General features: G+C 49.8%; 1 protein-coding gene across 1 annotated transcript in view; it reads right to left on the bottom strand.

Annotated features, from left to right (window-relative positions):
• Positions 1-7040: 7040 nt before the first annotated feature.
• The window catches only part of LOC8029240 (BTB/POZ domain-containing protein KCTD9), a 37203-nt gene continuing 24462 nt past the window's right edge, over positions 7041-19781 (bottom strand). Inside the window, exon 11 of the mRNA XM_029986815.3 lies at positions 7041-8067. Within this exon, the coding sequence (XP_029842675.2) occupies positions 7951-8067 (117 nt within the window). The 3' untranslated portion in view covers positions 7041-7950. The remainder of the gene's footprint in view (positions 8068-19781) is intronic.

The raw sequence follows: 19781 nt of genomic DNA, 5'->3' as shown, positions 1-19781 counted from the left end.
CCAGGCATGGTTGTGTAGTCAAATGACACAGCATCGTATTAAGCGGAAAGGAAAATTTCTGTATCCTGAAAAGTTGTATTCGTTTCTCGGAGGTAATTCGATCAAGAAAGATAGCCAGGAGCATAACTCGTGAGCTGCGCGGTAAACAGAGTTAATTATTGTTTCCCTATCTTGTCGCATGACTCAGTATTGCATCTTCGCTTACTGGTCACGTTAATAGGGACCTTTCGTAGATCACACGCAAGAGCATGTTAGAGTTGTGCGCTGCTTGGGGGAGCCGTCCCTTTGATGGCGGACTGCGGAATTCGCAGCTGGCGTTCTACGATGAATCGCTAATGTAGTAGCTATGATGGTTCCCCGTGGCTGTCGACAAAAGAAACCCGAATATGCAGTAATCATTTTTTAAACAACTTTAAATTTGAGAAGCAAGTTCACTTTGTTTGCCACCAATTTTGTTCCCCAATGCCCACAAAAAAAAAAAAAAAAAGAGCGAGTAAGCGATTAAAGACATGAGGTAAAATGAGGCAAGTAATCGTTGTCCCTACTGAATACTGAGTTGAACGCATAACTAAAAAGAAATTGACGGCTGTAATCTAGTTTTTCTAGATATTATTTTAAAAATCTAGTTAGCCTACAAAAGGTATAATTACTTTCCAAGGAACTCTCCAAAACTAAAAACTAGAACGTTCCTGGGTCGACGAATTAAAGCATACTGTAGACAATGTTAGACATATAAAAGAAAACCAACATAAAAAAAAACCAGGACAGGAGACTTCACAAAGGTGAATTCTGAACGTGTATAGCCGAAATTCAAAATAAATTACTTTTAGGTAGAGAAACAGAAGTAATATTGACGATCCTTTTCTATTCCAGGACCATGTATTCCGGCAACACTTGTTCCGCGACCATTTGTTCCGTTTACATAACCGGAACCATTTTTTTTTTTCTTCCTCGCACCTGGGACCATTTGTTCCGGGAACGTTTTTCCACAAGTCCCGCTAGCATTACTTCCCGCATCCATCCAAGGTTTATACCCGACGAGTGAAGAGCATCCCCGGGCTCGGAGACCCCCATCCGTGCTGCTTCCGACACAAAAACTGACGAGATGCGGGAAGCCGTCTTCCACGACTACGAAGGGGGCCTGCCAAGTGCAGCGAAGTGCGCGGCAGGCACGTTGAGCTTGAGGGGTGGCTTTCATTTTATTTCATTCCCAGAAATGTGTGCCATCGTATGATTGCGCCATCTTTTAGTGGGTTACGGCAGAGCTCCCATAGAAGCCCGCATATTTAAAACAAGCTTAACTATAGGGAAAAAAATGTTTTCTACCTGTTTCGGTCAGGCATGCTTCAAAAAAAGTTTCTCGAAACAAACAATTTTATCCAGTGTTTATGCTACGATACGAACTTTTCAATTTGCGAGTGAAACCGAAATTGTACCCCTTTTGAACGATGATGATGTCGTTTGTACTCAACTATACTCCGTTCACCCTCCAGCTGACGGCGCAGTGCAAGCTAAGTGCTCGTTGGACCAGTCATACGTCTATCTCTGGCCATGTGATCCCGCTCTCGCCCATACCACAAAGCCCGGCGGTTCGACGACGAAGCCATAGAGTGCCCGGTCGCAGATTTGGAGCGCGAGGATTTGGTAGCACAGAGCATTAAAGAGACATTTCTTGGGGAACCTGGACGTCAGCGCACAGCTTTTGCAGAAGCGAGGACCCGAAACATACTTGTTCGCTCGTGAAAAGTGTGTTTCGGGGTCTCGCCGCAGCGGGGCGCCAGTCACGTGGCTCTCCTCTCATCCGTTGTCTGCCGCTCCATGACCTTTTCCATTTTGGCGTCTGCTTCTCGTGGCGAACTGTCAGGCTTTGTCAGCATATAGGAGGCTATGCCCATACCCACACACAGAGAACGGGGTCAGGTGATGAAATGAAGACTTGTGGACTGGTCCAGCGAGCACGTAACTCCCAACACGCTGTCAGCTTCGGGGAGAACGGAAGTTAGTGTGCGCTCCTCACACGTTGGCTAAAAACGCTATCATAATCATCCCGTGTGGACACCATTTCGGTTTCGCCCGAAAATCAAGAAATCTGTATCGTAACATAAATATTGGGGGGAAAAAAATTACGAGCAGTTATTTTGAGACATACTTGTCCTAACCAAGTAGAAAACCTTTTTATTAAATATCAAGCAATTAATTGCAAAGGGGCAATCGAGCTGGACAAGAACGGCGAAAATGATCCTTGTAAAAGGGGAACAAGGGGGACAAAGGACAAACACAAATCTCCAAACACAGCTATAGGTGACTGGTGCGCGACCGAAAAAATACGCCTTGTCCGGGTATCGAACCCGGACTAGGCGAATTTTTTTCGACGCGCACCAGCTGTGTTTGGAAATTTGTGTTTGTCCTTAGTCCCCTTTGTTCCTCCTATTCAGGGATTATTTTCGTCGTTATTTTTTTTTTTCCTACGTTCAGTCTTCTTTTAATATACAAATATGGCCATAACACCGAAATGTTACTCTTTTAACAATTTGCCATGCTACTACTACATCCTGTCATATACCGATATTTTTGTGGCAACATTTCAAGATGATGACGTGTTATCTACAGATTCATCAGTCGAATAATTTTTTTTATGCATTGCCACTAGGGATAGTATCCAAGTTAATAGAAGTGCACGTTTTATTCTTCGGCATAAGAAACTTGTTATGATTGTATATATTAAATAGAATCGATTCCCATTATTATGGCAAATGTTGTAGTGTCTAAGATATCAAATCTGTACGAAAATATGTTTCAGAGGCACCTCACGCAAATTTTTGAGAAAGCATCAAAGTTCATACGAGCACAATTTTAAAATACAAGATATACGAGATTTTCCATTTGACTGCAGCTCCTGAGGCCAATTCGCCTAATAAAGAGCGCATTCGTCCTCGTTTAGAAGTTTACAATAATTTCCAATATTCTGACACTGACATGAATAAACTAGCAAACAAAAACAGCTGTTTTATAATACGATAATTTGAATTTATTTTATTTATTTTTTTTTTGAAATAATCTTGCTAATTGTCAAAGTTATGATAAGTTAAAAAAATAACTATTTTTATTGTAAGGAATGGGAGCGAATTGAAATTGTTCCGTCGGCACGAAATCAAACTCGTTTCTGGCCCGCGAGTGCCGAAAGTTACAAATACGGTCGTCAGAGTAAAGTAAAACGCTGTTCCAGAGGCACATAAACCTCGACGGGCGGCACACCTTTAAAATCATCCACACGGCGTCGAATGTTGATTGGTATCCAAGCGTGCAAAGGCAGAGACGCGGCACTTCGGCATGCAAAGGCATGTGCTTTGATGACGCCGCGAGACTTGCGTTCGACGCGTTCTGCCTTTTTCCTGCGGTGCTGCGCTTTCATAAAAATTTCCACGTCCTCTCAAAGGCAACTACGACGGTACACAAGGTTTTTAAAAAAGCTGCTTCCGCGAATGACGCCGAACGAGCATAAAACATGTCATCAGCACGCTGCCGCCCAGCCTCTGCTACGCTCCAAAGGGTCGACATGCAAGATGGCTGTCCGGCGTTCGGAGTTGAGGGAGTCGCTATGAGCCGCTACGGCCCAGAGCCGTATATTGGGAGAGTTTGGCCAGTGGGTGTGGCGACGAAGGCGCCGGAGAGGAGAAAAGTAAACTAAAGGGAGGAGAGCGCCGAATGAGCGAGAGAGAAAGAAAAAAGCAGAGGGGAGACGACCGCCATTTTTTCGCAACGCTGTCGGAGACTGGTCGGAGAAGAGCACTGCTGATGCTACGCGTCGTCTGCTACGGGCCGACTTCTTTTTCGCCTGAATAAAAGTATGTGGCTGTACGTCGAGAAAACTTCATTTGTTAGCTTTTTAATCCACCGAGGAATAACAGTATATAATTTTCTTGCCAGAGCCAGCTTTATAAAAGGAAATAATCAAGATTTAGATGCCGATCCCATGCATTCCGTCTTGAGAATGAACGAAAATGGCGGCCCTCCCCACTCAGCTGGGAGCAGCCGGGAGTTCACGCGCATGCGCTCATGCCTCTCGCTCTACGCCGCGTGCTGATTGGCTCGCTCGGGAGGAGAGCGTTAGGGCGGCGAGATCATTAGACTGACCACTGACAGACTAACCAAACTCTCCCCATATACGGCTCTCCTACGGCCGTTAGATACTACCAACGTTGGTTACGACCTCTACTAAACGCGCCCACTACGTCAGATGCAGCCCTTAAATAGATACATATTTGCTTTACCCTCTATAAATATTTACCTTTTATTAAAATTGTGCTATAAATTAAATTTTATGTGCATTTCTCTATACCTTGTACTCCCATCTAACCTTTTTTTTTTTTTTAGTGGGTAATGAGGCCAGAGAAATTAGCCGGGGGTATCTCCTGACTGGCTACTCTGGTGTGGTTGGGGAATAAGGGTAAAAAAATCAAGCAAGAGGAACGCCCGCCCCCGAGAGATCGCCCATCCCAGTTTTCTGGCAAAATATCTGTAACATAAAAATTCCGAAACATCGCCTACCCCCCGATTCCCGTCGCGTGATGTCCGACGGGAATCGCGGGATTCGCATCAGCCGCGCAATTTGCTGTACCGGCACGTCTGACAAGCGAGTTCCATAGCGGGGAATTCCCGCATATTTGTCCGCGATGTGCGCGCGCGATATCGGCTCCCGTAACACGCGGGTTGTACCCCCGTGTATGGGCACCGTGAAATGCGAATCTGCCGCGTCCGCCATCTGCGGTATTCGTTCCCGGGCCGTGACATAGGGTTTGTAGCGGATTCCCGCGTTTTTGTCCGCGATCTGCGCACGTGATCTCGATTCCACGCGAGTCTGTCCCGCGTGTATATTGCATCGTAAAGCACGGTTCTGCGGAGTTCACGATCTGCGGTATTTGTTCCCGAAACACAAAATTTTGTAACAAATTCCCGCGTTTTTTTTTTTTCTTTTTTTTTTTTTTTTTTCTTGCGATCTGCGCGCACAATATCGGTTCCCGGGGCAGCTACGTTTGTAGCGGGTTCCCGCGTGTTTGTGGCACCATAAAACTTGAACCGGCTGCGTCCGCGACTTGCGCGGTATTCGCTTCCGTGAGACGAGTTCTCCGCGGGTTTAGGCGGGTCCTTCGCGCCGTGAAACGCAAATCCACTGTGTCCGCAACCTGCGGTATCGTTTCCCGTGACACAGGAGTTTGTAGCGAATTCCCGCGTTTATCGCACCGTAAAATGCAAATTTTCGGTGTCCGCGATCTACGGCATCAGTTCTCGCCTCACGTGGTTTTTAGCCAGTACCAGTTTATCATGATTTTTTTTATAAAGTTTTGCTGTGGCATCCCCAAAGATAGCCCACTCCATGTTTTTTTTACCATATTTCTCTCTCCATTTTGGGTGGGCGTTCTATCGGAACTTTACGGGTATTGACGACAATGGCGGGCATTCATCCGTGGACCCCGCTCCCAGAGAGCGTCGGCCCGAGGGCCTGCACATGGAGCAAGGACGGACGGCGGGCTCAAGCCGCACACCACCCACATTGAAGGCAGATATTCCCGCCTGCTCGACGCGCTGCGAGCGGCACAATGGGAAGGGGGAGGAAGGGGCACGAGGACATTGGGAAGACTCAAGAAAGGAACGGGCGACGACAGAAGTGCGCGGCAGTATAGCGACTACGACGTCGAGACACGGTCTGGTGACATGACTTCGACCTAAATCCGACCCTCGACGGCGACGCCCCTACGTCCGCAGTGTAGCCCTGGAACTATCGGCAGCAGCTGCAGCAATGGAGGCGCACGTCCCCAAAGATTCCTCGATAATCTCCTTCCCGATACCAAAACCCCCAAGCAGGATGCGAGTGCAATAAACCCTTTTTGCCGAGAGCTATGTTATGACCGGTTCATCCGGAGGCAGAAGACTGAGGAACCAGAAGAGAGCTTTGAAGGCACGCAGCCTGAATTTTAGGTTCTTGCGCAGTGCCCCTTTGGACTGAAGACGTTGATGCTACTCCTTCCAAAAAATAATATATTTTCGTCCTTAATCAGAAATAGATTGCGGTCACCGACCGACAGTGTCCAGGTCAGCCTCCAGCACGTGAGCTGACTGCTCAAAAAGACAATAAAAAAAGCTGATGTTCAGTGGTGAAAATCCTCGTTTACTGATTAAAAGGTGCGAACTGAAACAGGGTGAAAAAGGCGCAACAAACAGAACGAAAATCAGTTGGAAGTTGGCGCTTGTCTGTGGTGTACGTCTTTTTTCGTCAGTTCGCACCTTTTAACCTTTTAATCAATATGTACCAACTAACCGTTTACTGCTTCACGCCAAGTAAGCAAGATTTGTCGCAACAAGTCGAAGAGGTGCAATCCGGGGGCAGGGAAATCTTCGAGGTTTGGTGGTTTGCCCCTTTGCTCGATAACTAGTTGGTACGCCACTGTTTGTTCCCATTCAATTCCAGGAAAGCAAAAGTGCGGAATGATTTTAGAATAATTGCAAATCTGGAGTGACCACTCCGCAACACTGGTGTTAGGGAGTTTTCGTAGACCGCGTTTCCCCCTTTGCTAAGCCTTTGCAACAAAGAAGCCGCTACTTTGACTGCGCGCCGATGGCCTTTACTGTAGAGTTCCGGGTATCATAGCGGGCTGCGGAAAGCGTTGCGGGATGGCGAAAATGATCTACGAAAACTCCCTATTAACTGCACTCTTGGCTTCGCCATACCTTGCCCGCTAGGATTACCAGATTTCGGCAATTTCACGCTCCTGCTGTTTGCTAGTTTCATCAACTTTTAGGTGGAATTGGATCGAAATATTTGGCACGTCTATTTCGGTGATACTAAAAAAATTGCATTGTTGCCTTTTTTTTTTGTCTTTTTTTAATATAGAGGCCTCTAATCCTGACGGTCAGCCAAGTTACAAGCAACAATAAAAAGCTATAAAAATTGCCTATGTTCCATACAAAAGGAAGAGGGGCCAGTCGAAGACTTTTCACATGCTTTCACATGCAGACGTGAAATAAAAGTCGAGAGTCAGAGATGTTTTAAATTAACAGGTTTTTAATGGTTCCAAAAACAAACAGTATCAGATGTGTGAGGCAAACAGCCAACATATTTTCATCAATTATGTCAAGACCAAGTTTGGGAGCACTCAAAAAACTACACTAAGCCAAGTGGGTCAGACCACACTCCCTACTGAGTCGGTTAAAACACCTTGTTAGTAGGATACGTAAACCGGTTCTATCACCACTGGACATTTCCATTCCATGGTACAGCCGTCCTAAGCTAGTATATTCTTAACTACACAAATTCGCTTATATAAATAAATGTTGAAGCAAATGCACTAAAGACTTCCAATCGAATAGTGCGTACAGCCCCTTTGCAGCATACCCTACACAGGGAAATAAACACCGGGATTCACAAGGTGATTTGATACGGTGCATACGAATCTCTAATTTGTAAACGAGGCTCTACTTGACGTGAGCAGTCGCATTGGGTAACGGGTCACTTGTGACAATGATCGATATGACACAACTGACCTGAAGTTGATTGTTCGGCATGCCTCCAGCTCACGCTCGTGCGGTGCACACTTGTTTGCAAAGCGTTACAACAAAAGATTGCACGCTTAACCCAGCTTGGAAACTTAAACGTCGAAGCAGCTTGCTCCGTCTGACCCTGGAGCTTGGAACGACGGCAACTTAATGTCCGAGGCTGCTCAAAGCTCTCCGCAGCGCGCCGCACGACAACTCTGCACCGGGTACAATGTGCTTCATCAAACGTAACACTCACACACAATGGCAAGACAAACAAAAAGGATGTCTCCAGGCGTGGGCCACTGTGGAAATGACTTCAGTGTCGTGTTTCTTCCCCGGGAGGATTGCGTCATCTCTTTTTTCAGGACGTGGCGAGTTTCGGCGGCGGCACCTTGATTAACAAAAACTGCTGATTCATCATCGTATGGCCTGTGCCATGTGTAGGGGAGTGAGCATCAGCTCCATGGTGGCATCCTTCAGGTTGGCTCCCCTCAAGTTGGCCTCGTGGAGATCGCTGCCGGAGAGGTCGCAGTTCTGGAGGCGTTTCAAGTGGGTTAGAAGGTGACGGTGTACTGTGCGTTAGTGCACAATAAATTTTTCATTACGAAATTAAGTTTACTCTGCTCCAAAATATTCGGTTGCAAATGCGCTGCTCACTGCCACTACATTTTCCCATTCTGACCAAGCATGTGCAACTGTCCATCGTGCATAAATGCTGGAAAGGTGAGCACGACATGTGGGAGTGTAACTGGGGTGATAAACAAACTGCCCGCAAGTGCAGTTTGTTAGTGCACAATAAAGTTTTCATTAGGAAATTAAGTTTACTCTGCTCCAAAATATTCAGTTGCAAATGCGCTGCTCACTGCCACTACATTTTCCCATTCTGACCTAGCACATGCAACTGTCCAGCATGCATAAATGCTGGAAAGGTAAGCACGACATGTGGGAGTGTAAGTGGGATGATTAACAAACTGCACGCGAGTGTTAATTTTTATTTCGGCTCATGAGGGGTGATGTCAGCCAACAAGAAAAGTTTGGACAGGCTTTTTTATAGCCCCATCCCCATGATTTGGCAGAAAGTAATGGCCCGAATCGCGAGACAGAAATCAAGCTGAACTCGTAAGGTTATTCCCAAGCTTGTACCGTAAAAACCCGCATATAATACGAGTTTTCTTTTTTTTTTTTTAATTTTGCCATGTAAAATTTGCGGCTCGTACTATATGAGGGTCCCAACAATTTTGAGCTTCGATGAGGTGCGATCTAACGCAGTTTGACGTAATTTCGGTTTCGAAGCAATATGGCGTTCAAAACAGCTATCATCATCATTAGAATCACAATGTCCAAGGCGCCACCATTTGTCCGCAGTTAGGTGAAGGCGCATTCACACTGAGCAAAAAACGCGCGTCGACGTCGACGCCAGCGTTGTAAAATACGAATCAGTCAGGCCTCATTCACACAGCCGGCGTTTCGCCCCGTTCCGGCGAAAGCGCCGTGGGCGCCGTGCCGAAAACGGGACGGTGCGGCGACAGAGGAGCGTTCGAACCAGCGGCGACAAAGCTGCCGGCGCAGGCTATAGCAATAGATGGATGCTGGCGGCTGTGTCCCCTTACATTGGGCGGTAGCTTGCGCCACCTAGCTTAGAAATCTTTCTGCACCTTTCAAATTCCGCGTCAAACGTTTGTATTCCGTGAAACTGTATAGCAGGTATAACCTAATATTTCGTGCACAATTTCTCCCTTCCCCCGATCTCTACTACCAATCTTGTAATCCCGTATTTGTGGCTGCTTTGTGGCGGTGTCGACCACCAAATGTAGCGGACTATCGGCGTCGATGGGCGCAGCCGCAACTGTTTTGTTCCTTGGAGCTTGCGTTTGGGTCGCCGATAACGATCTTGCATGTTTCAAAACATTGATTTTATTTGTCTCCACGTTTGGAAACAAAAGCGACAAGACCCACCGCGAGCACGTTTCACATCAATCACTCCTTGCGCCGCATTTCGTCCCCGATGATCGACGACCGTATTTTGTTTCTCTGGCTGTTCTTCCTTAAAATCGCGTTTACGTCTATCGCAAAGGAACCGATATGGTCTCATCATATCGAGCAGCAGCTCAGCGGTAAATCCAAATCTCTGTATGCCCGTTGTTCAAGAGCCGTAAACATCACACAATGCGCCCGTCGTCTCGCTGGCCTCCCTCCTTCCCAAAACGAGCTTTATTGACTTCGTCGACTCGTTAGGGCGGTGAGGGCACAGTACAGTCAATTTCCCCTACCGCGGCCATGCCCATGGTCACCCAACTTTTGAGAATCCGCCAGATTTAGCGAAAGTTTCCGATTTTGTGATTGGCAGTCCCTCGATGGGGCGGGGCGCCGGCGTTCCCGGTCTCCCGCCGGTGCCGGGGAGTTTGAACATCCTCGTTCGGCCCATTTCGGGTCCAGCGGCCCGATTTCGGACGGAAACCGGTCCCAACACCCTCTCCCCCGGCGAAAAGGACGGCCGGCGTTTTCGCCGGGCCGGGCGAAAAAAGGGCTGTGTGAATGAGGCTTCACACAGGGCCACCCGACGGCGGCGTCTTCTCGGGGAATCTCGCATTTGTCGAGAGAACACGGAATTTTTTCATTCGTCTGCTTCACACGATTGTGGCCTTACCTTCGCGATTGCGTATGCGGTAGGAGACAACCGTCTTCACTAAATGTACAATGGCGATGATTATATATACGTTTACACTTCGGTTATATGCAGCATTGGCGAAAGGCACGGACTCGAACGGGCAGCTTCAGGTGCTCTTTTGTCACGTTTTTGTGCAAACAAAGCACGGTGTTACGCCGGCGCATCCCAGAGCCTTCGCCTGCGTACCTTTAACACTGCACGCAGCTTGTGCGAGAGTGTTTTTGACAGAAAACTGTTGTATTTTGTAGTGGTGCGTGCACACAAAGACTACACAACACATTAGGAGTGATCGCTCCCGCACCGTCGGTGGTTGGAACATACCGCGAACTTCGGTGGCAGCTTTCGCGCAAACGATGAAGAATAGTTTTACGCTGTCGTAGATGCACAGAAAACACTGCTCGCAGTTAGATGTTCCAATTGGCTTGCTTTTTTACACGTTGAAATGCTTCCATCCATGTTTTGCAAGTGCACGAATCCCCCGACCCCTCTGCCTTTTCGCCTTCATTGTGGATCGAAAATAAAAACAGCGAAAACATTTCCTGACCAGAAATGGGCGACACGTTATGTCCAGGCGCTCGCTGATTGGCTCAAGCGCGCGCGTAAAGGAAAAATTTGGTTCCGAGCTGTCGTCTCCCTGCGATGTCCTCCTCGGCGCGCAACTTTTTTCAATACTGTTAGGGGAAGCGCACATATGCATGCACGTATCACGGGCCGCACCTCTCGAATGGCATGGGCGACCACTGTAACCGTTTCGGGCCGACCCCGGAAGATGGCGCAGCGGCCGCGGGCGGGAGCGGCAACGCGGAGGGAGGAAGGGGGTCGTCGGGTGGAACGGGAGGCTTAGCGACAGGAGCGATACCGCTGCGCGCGGGTACGTGAAAGAATAAAGTGTTTGAGAGATGTCTTGCGTGTGAACACGACCGAAGCAACCAGTGACGAGGTACGTCACAAGTGGGGGCTCGTCCTTCGGACCCGGACCTTCAACAAGCGCGAAACCGACGTAAACAGTCCGCTACTCGGTTTGGCCACTTTAGCTCTTCGGGTTCTTTGTGCCCACCCTCACGCCCGCACTATGGATCAAGCGACCCCGTCCAGCGTGGCTGCGCAGTTGCTCAGCCTGACTGACGGGACTCCCCTAGACCGTGAAAGAATGGCAGCGACCGTCCGCGACCTGCTCCTGAACACGCCGATGGAAGTGCGGCAACCGGCGACGGATCCCGCGCAGCCGACGCCGTGGAAGTGCGGAAATATCCAGTTGCCAAAGTTTAACGGATACGAAGACCACCAGAACCCCAGTGAGTTCCTCGAGAAATTCCAAAATTTCTGCCTGGTCGCGGGAATCGGAGGCGACAAGCGCGTTCGCCAGGTGCTTCCCGCTGCATTGGAGGGCACTGCCAAGCTTTGGTGGCGGTTCTCCGGCGGCTTTGAAGACTGGGACACATTTACCAGAGAGTTCCATGCAGAGTTCGCCTCCGTCGACTACAAACATCGGTTAAAAGAGGAGCTCGAACATCGGACCCAGCACCTGCAGGAGAACCTGAGCCACTTCATTCATGTCATCGCGGAGTATTTTGACAGGATAGGCGAAACCGTGTCGGACGCGGACAAGGTTGCGAGGGTCCGCAGGCAAATGCATCCCAAATTCCAGGACTTGTGTGAGGGCATGACCTTCGCGAACCTGCGCGAAATGGCCAAGGCTGCGGGCGGCGTTATGGAACGTGCGTGGCACCGGCTGAAGTATGTGCCGCCACCAGCGAGAACGGACCAGGTGGCCAGGGATCTCGCGTTCGTCGAGCACCATTCAGTCGCCTCAAACCCCGGCTACACACTGAGTGTCAGCGTCGGCCCCTCTTCTGCCGCTGCCGCCCTGGCCCAGGGCCACCCACCAGCTCCAGCAACACAGAATGCCGGCATCGGTCCCCAGCCATGGTGGCCCCTGCACCCAGCGGCAGTGCAGGCATCCCACTGCAAGACTCAGCAGCTGGCCACAGCCCCGGCCCCTTTCTCACCCGTACCACACCAGCTACCACCGTGGACCTTCCAGCAGTCCCAGGCACCGACAGTCGTGGCCCCATACCAGCCCACGTCCCAACCAACACCGCAGTGGATCCAGCCGTGGGCCTCGGCGCACACCAGTATGGAGCACCAGCAGTGCCAGCGCTGTGGAGGCACGGGGCATGCGGCACGGAACTGCGCCACAGGAAGATCACGCAACCAGCCCCGCTGTTACTGCTGCAGCCGGCGAGGACATCTTCAGGCCAACTGCCCGGGAAACGGGCGTACGTAGAGGCTGCCCCGGCCAGCGTCTACGAGACTGCCCTACAAGTGGCAGCAACAGCCGGAGGGAAGGAGCCCCTACTGGAGCTCTCAATAGGAGACAGGGTTTTTCACGCCCTCTTAGATACAGGATCCAGCGTCAGTTTGTTCGGAGACCCAGCTGTGGCTGCTGCCCGAGCGACGGGTGCAGGACTCAGAGAGGAAGCCCACTCCCTCCGGTTGGCGACGGGATGGTCCAGCACCAGCCAGTCCATCAGGTGCCGGATTCGTTGGTCCGGTGGATGCCGAAAACAACGCTTCATCCATATGCCGGGCCTATGCCGCGACGTGATACTTGGTCGAGATTTCCTAACAGCCTCCGGTATCTCTATCCATGTGGCCCAAGGGGGCTGGACCTTGGGTACAGAGATACAACAGCTGATACCATTCGCCAAGACATCTGGGAAACTCCACTTGCCCCAAGCTCATGAGGTGTATTCCTTGGAGGGTCTTTTCACCGTGCCCGAACAGGTTGCTGCCCTGGCTGAAGAACACAGTGAGCCCAGCGGGCACCCTGTTTGGCCCGCAGAAATCGATCCACGTATAGCAGCAGTGCTGAGGGACCATGATCAGCTCTTCACTGCACGACCTGGATGTACCCCACTGACTCAGCATAGCATCAACACTGGGAACAGTCCCCCTGTCCGCTGTAAAATGAGACCAGTCAATGCTGAGAAAAGGTCAATCATCGACGAATGCATCAGAGAGCTGCTTGAAGAGGACTTGGTGGAGCCAAGCACAAGCTCTTGGGCCAGCGCCCCTGTTCTCGTGGCCAAGAAAACGGGTGGCTACCGCTTAGCCATCGATTACAGGCCACTAAATGCCAAGACCGACGTCCCAGCCTACCCCATGCCACGCACAGACTGGGTCCTTGCCCAACTGGGAAGGGCCAACTGGTTTACCAGCCTGGACCTGTCCCAGGGGTTCTTCCAGATCCCAGTAGCTGAGCAAGATATTCCCAAGACAGCTTTTCTCTGCCACCAGGGCACGTTTCAATTCAAACGAATGCCTTTCGGTGTGGCAGGAGGCCCAGCTACGTTTCAGGCCCTAATGGACAAGGTCCTCGAGGGAATAAAACACAAGCACTGCATGGCGTTTCTTGACTACGTCTTGGTCTACTCTGAAACCCTCGAGGACCACATCAAGCACCTGCAGGACGTGCTGCACCGCATCGCCCGAGCAGGGCTCACTATCAACCCAAGGAAGGTGCAAGTATGCAAACGGTCCCTCAAGTTCCTCGGCCATGTGATTTCCCCGGGCAGATGTCAGCCAGATCCCGATAAGGTACGAGCGGTTGAGGCCTACTCCGATCCAACATCTGTCAAGCAGCTGCAGGCATTTCTGGGATTAGTGGGCTATTACCGCACCTTTATCCCCAGATTCTCCGACATTGCGAAACCACTGACAATGCTGCTTAGGAAAGATGCCCCCTGGACATGGGAGCAGCCACAACAGACAGCCTTCCGGTCCCTTAAGGCTCAACTAGCAGAGAAAGCTGTAGTTTCTCTGCCCGACCTTAACCGCCCTTTTGTCATCGAGACGGATGCCAGCGGCATCGGCATCGCCGCAGTCCTCCTGCAAGAACACGACGGTCAACTCAGGCCAATCTCCTTCATCAGCAGAACTCTGAATGACGCCGAACGCAACTACACTGTTCAAGAGTGGGAATGCCTAGCAGTGGTCTGGGCTCTGGACAGGTTTCGGCCATACGTGGAATTCACCCATTTCGAAATCCACTGCGATCACGCATCCCTCGCTTGGATGTTCAGTACAGAACAGACATCCAGCAGGGTCAGAAGATGGGTCCTGCGATTGCAAGGGTTCAATTGCACTATCAAGCATCGAAGAGGGAAGGCCAACATCCCGGCGGATGCATTAAGCCGTTGCCCGCTGCCCACAGCAGACATTGCTGCACCATACGTCGCAGACGACTGGTTCCCGATCCAGGTGGACGAGCCGAGTCCCTCTATACATTTTGAGGAACTGGCAACCCTGGAGGCCAACGACATATCACTACTCCGAGACCCAGACAGGCTGGCAACAGAGCAACTTAAAGACGACCGCTTGAGAGCAATAATCGACTTCCTAAAAACGGACTCGCTCCCGTCCGAGGCCAAGGAAGCACGCATGGTACGAGACCTGGCAGAGAGCAGCGAAATAGACACCACGGGCCTCCTGATGTACACGGGGCGGGATGCCAAAGTCCCCTGGCTACCACTGCACCTGAGGACGTTGCTTCTCCAGATGGAGCATGACCATCCACTGAGCGCCCATGCGGGCTACTTCAAAACACTCCGACGCGTTCAGGGGAGATTCTATTGGCTCGGGATGCAGTCCGACATATCCCGCTATGTCCGGTCGTGCAAGTCTTGCCAAGCCTTTAAGCCACGCCGACAGAAGCCCAAGGGTCTCATGGATAGTTCGTGGGCAGCAAACCCCATGGAGCACCTAAGTGTCGACCTGATTGGACCTCTCCCCACTACAGCACGCCAGAACAAGCACATACTGGTTGTTCTCGACAAGTTCACCAAGTTTATTGAACTCTACCCCCTTCGTGCACCAACATCCCGAGCCATTGTGGAGAGGATGGTGGACGTCTTCTGCCACCACGGTGTTCCTCTGACCATTTCAAGCGACAATGGCAAGCCATTTGTCAGCAAGTTATGGAAGGGCGTGATGACAGCTTGGGGCATCAAGGACCGCCACACCGTACCCTACAGACCAGCAGGTCAGACCGTCGAGCGGCATAATGCTACAGTGAAGCAGGGAATCGTGGCATACTGCACCACCCACCGGGACTGGGACAAGTGCCTGCCAGAGGTAGCATTCGCCATGAGAACCTCCGAGAGCGTGGTGACTGGCTATACACCTGCCTTCCTGTGCTATGGCCGTGAGCTCCACACTCCCTGGGAGTTCAGACCCTTGCAGGAACATCCGGAGGCCCGGCTTCCCACTTCCCATGCATACGCCACAGAGCTCAGCCAGCACCTCAGAGATGCACTTGCCTTTGCAAGGGAACACCAGACCAAAGCACAGGAGACTCAGCGGCACCAATACGATGCCGCACGACAGCCTTGCAACTTTGCTGTAGGTGACTTGGTGCTCCGTGATTTACACACCCTAAGCAATGCAAGCCGTGGAATCGCGGCCAAACTTTCCCCCAGACGTTCCGGACCTTTCGTGGTTGCGGCTAGGCTCGGGCGCAATGTTTATAAACTGCAACATCCGACCACAGGCCGAGCATGTGGTCTGGCCAACGCGGACCAACTTGTGCGATACCAGGACTCTTGGAACTCTACTTGCACGGATTAAGGGGGGGAGACTGTTAGGGGAAGCGCACATATGCATGCACGTATCACGGGCCGCACCTCTCGAATGGCATGGGCGACCACTGTAACCGTTTCGGGCCGACCCCGGAAGATGGCGCAGCGGCCGCGGGCGGGAGCGGCAACGCGGAGGGAGGAAGGGGGTCGTCGGGTGGAACGGGAGGCTTAGCGACAGGAGCGATACCGCTGCGCGCGGGTACGTGAAAGAATAAAGTGTTTGAGAGATGTCTTGCGTGTGAACACGACCGAAGCAACCAGTGACGAGGTACGTCACAATACAAAAATATGCCAAAATTTACCCCTCGACGCGCGTCTTTCTGCTGTGTGAATGCGCCTTTAAGGCGCATTCACACAGCAAAGAGATGCGTGTCGTGGAGTGAATTTTTTGCTTATTTTTGTATATACGCCTCTCGGCCACCTCCGCTCACGCGGCTCTAGTCTCGGGCGGCTAGTTCCCAAACGCTACAGACACTAGTTTCTATAAAAAATTAACTAATGAAAAGACTAATGCATGCATGCATGGTGAGAAAGCAAGCTGACAACCTGATTATACAATGTGCTAGCTGAATCGCGGAGAACAGATGGACTGGCAGGTTTAGTGCTGGTGACGACGTATTTAAGATGTGAGATAAGTGGCAGGCCCATCAAGTAAAGTCTGACATTTGTCTTCCATAAAATTTGCAAAATGAAATTAAAGGGTGCAAGTCCAGCAAGTTGGGCTGAAGTCGAAGGCCAGGCACCACTTCACGGATCTGTGTAGACAGATCTTTAGTCTTTTCGACAGACGCACATTTTACTTTCAGCGGTGTCACAGCCGCTGAGAGTAAATCTGAAAATGACAACCCTGCACTTGGGTGATTTCTACGCAGACGGCCTTCTTTGGACATTACACATTGCATACCTCAGGCGCTCATCAGTTGTCCACAACATGTTTTTAACCTGGGGAGCTCTACCCTTTGTGTTTAAATAAATTAACTGATTTGGCTATCCTGAGAAAATTATTAAAGCACTTGAGTGATTACAGACATGGGACCGAGTACAATGTACAGTTTCTTTAAATTCGTAAACCGATCAAGCGAATATTTATACAGCAAATATGAATCCCCATATAAACCAAAGCAACTGTTTTCAATTTGTTATGAAGGCAGAGCACAGTGCTTTCCAGAAACACACATAGTGATCCCTTGCATTGACTATATTCCTATATTTGTTGCCCTGTTTAATATCCTAAATGTGCGATCATAAATATACCTTGCACTTCGTACAGTGAATGTTCCGCCACTATCACTAAAGAAATTCGCGCTGCTAGCATTTGGAGTGATCCAAAAGAACTCCATATGCTTGTGCCTTAAAGGGCAACTCCGGCCAAAACTCAAAATGAAATAAATTACTGGTATCGATGCAGTGACACAAAATACGAGCTCAGCCAAAATATCACGTCCGTCGGGCGCCACATTCTCAACTAATGCCGATAATAAAAATGCGACCCGCCGCGAGCCGCTGCTCTTTAGCGGGCGGCCAGCGGGTTGCCGATTGGTAAAGCAACATTGGGCCGTGACGTCCGTATCGTTCTCTTTTTTTCCTCCGGTCCGGGCGTTGCGCGGAGTGCGCTTCTTTGAGCCGCTACCACCGCTACTTCGTCTTGTGATTGGCGTGTTTAGTCGTTTCTTTTATCTATAGCCCGTGTAGCTTCTTTTATCTATAGCCCGTGTAGCCTTTTGTTTATTTGCTTGTGAGGACCCCAAGACTCGTTTTAGCGAGCAACTCGGTGCGCCCAAGACTGCCCAGCTGTTCCTCGAAAGATGCCGAGTGCAACTTGTAGCGCTGTGGGCTGCTCAAACAACCCACTGCGCAACACGGAGGTGCTTTTTCACAAGTTTCCAACGGACCGGAAATTGGAGAAGGTGTGGGTGAAGGCTGTTCGACGAGTGGATTTTAGACTTCGGCTTTTACACGCGCGAGGAAAAAAGAACGAAAAAACAGACGTGTACAGTCCAGCACACGTGTGTTCGGGCGCCGCAGCCCGCGCCGGAGAGCCTCAAAGCTTCGTGTCTGGGACTGACCAGCAGCGCGAAAGCGAGAGGGCCCCCCGTACTGTACGTCACTCACAGCGCGGCGTAGAGCAACGCCGCTCCATCCACGGAGCCCCGATGACAATTTAGGCCTAGCGACGAGTACGGGAGACCGCACACACGGCGACAGCCGCCGAATACGGCAGCAAACGAATTCACTCGTTTTCCAGTCGCTAGCTTTTGGGTATACAAGTGACGAGTACGGCATAACGCACGCACGGCGGCGGCCGCCGAGTATGGCACCGCACGAGTTCACGGGTTTTTCAGTCGCTAGCTTTTTGGGTATACGCACTAACTTTTGCTACATGGGCTGGATAACTCCCACGTATACAGAATTAAAACAAAATCAGCTTACCTCCTATCTTTAGACGGCTAGCGCAACAGAGGTAGGTGCCGCACGGCCTGCATACTCGTTGATCGAGAACGATCTTGACGTCACGTGCACATAGCAGCCGATTCCCAGTGTTGCCGGAGCCTCGAGCGGCTAGTTTCGGTTTTGTTGGCCGCGCCCCAAGTAAAACTTTGAAACGTCGATATCTTTAAAACTACGGACAATAAGGGGAAAAAAATTACACCTTGCAATTCAGAGACGCTGACTGCACTAAAAACAGTCATAATCCCAAAATCGAAAGTATGGACCGGAGTTGCCCTTTAAGTCGGCTAGATGGAAACCCAAGCAGGTACCAACAAGAATGCACATACCCAAACACACCCAAGGAGATATCAACAATAATGCACTCTAAAACCACTCCAGACCTACCAATGGAATTCCCCACTAGGGTCATCTACATACTCAATGTGCACCAGTGCTAAGGAGCTGATAACTGCCTCCTCTATCCCCCGCACACATATGCGCCATACGCCGACAATGAAACTAGTCAAACATTCAAACATATGTTATAAAATCAAGTGTAGAAGTTGTGCACATAATAACGCAATGTGATTACAAGGTGGTAAACACATGCATCGGACGATACCCTCTCTCCAATCTCGAATTTGAAAAAAAAAGAAAAAAAGAAAAAGACAATCATGAATGATGAACTCTTTACTGACTATGGGAAAAGTAGCAATTTTCAAAAGATCCATGCTAACGCTTTTATTTTCCTAACCAACTTGTGTATGAAGCAATATGACACATGAAAAAGTGGCCAATTAGTTGTCATTTAAAAAAATAGAGGTTAATATAAAGCAAAAAGAAAGATTTTAAAATTTTATTTTTTGAAATAGCAATGTATGTGTGAAAGGTGTATAAGGCTGAAACTTCTACAGCTATGTCAGATTAAACGACAAATAAGAAAAATTCAGAATGTAGAAAATGTGCGTCACACCCACACCCTATGGTTATTACTTCTGAAAGATAGTGTACTCTAACTGACGTTGCCTATTTTCAGTTAGTCAGAGAGTTAGCCTCCGTAATACATGCTTTTCAACAAAGGAATGCTTATATTGGTGAAGCACAGAGAGTACACCTCACATCCCCAGCAGAATGCTTTCTTTGTGTTCTACCTTGGTTTTGTCTCATAGCCTCGATTGCAGTTCCCTCATATATAGAATTTTTGTGCGCCTTGTCGGGAACGTAAAACGTGCACGCCGACTCAGGACAGCCCTGAAAATTATAGTGATGCTTACCGACAACCATCTATTAAGCGAAGCCTATAACATAACTTAAAGTATCCCCAGAGCCCTTGTGGTCTAAACAAATATGCCACGATGCAGTTGAATTATGTAAATGATGCCGTCTTTGCTATCAAGACTGATGCAAGCAGTTAGCCATGTTAGACAAGTGCAACCACCGTTCCCACGACTATTTTTGATAGCCCACCACCTTGTGATAAAGCTTAAACCCGCCTTGCCTTGAAACCGAAA

This window comes from Ixodes scapularis, unplaced genomic scaffold (assembly GCF_016920785.2).
Source record: "Ixodes scapularis isolate PalLabHiFi unplaced genomic scaffold, ASM1692078v2 PGA_scaffold12__126_contigs__length_90152505, whole genome shotgun sequence".
In the NCBI taxonomy this organism is placed as follows: Eukaryota; Metazoa; Arthropoda; class Arachnida; order Ixodida; family Ixodidae; genus Ixodes; species Ixodes scapularis.
This window is presented reverse-complemented; position numbering and strand designations above follow the sequence as displayed.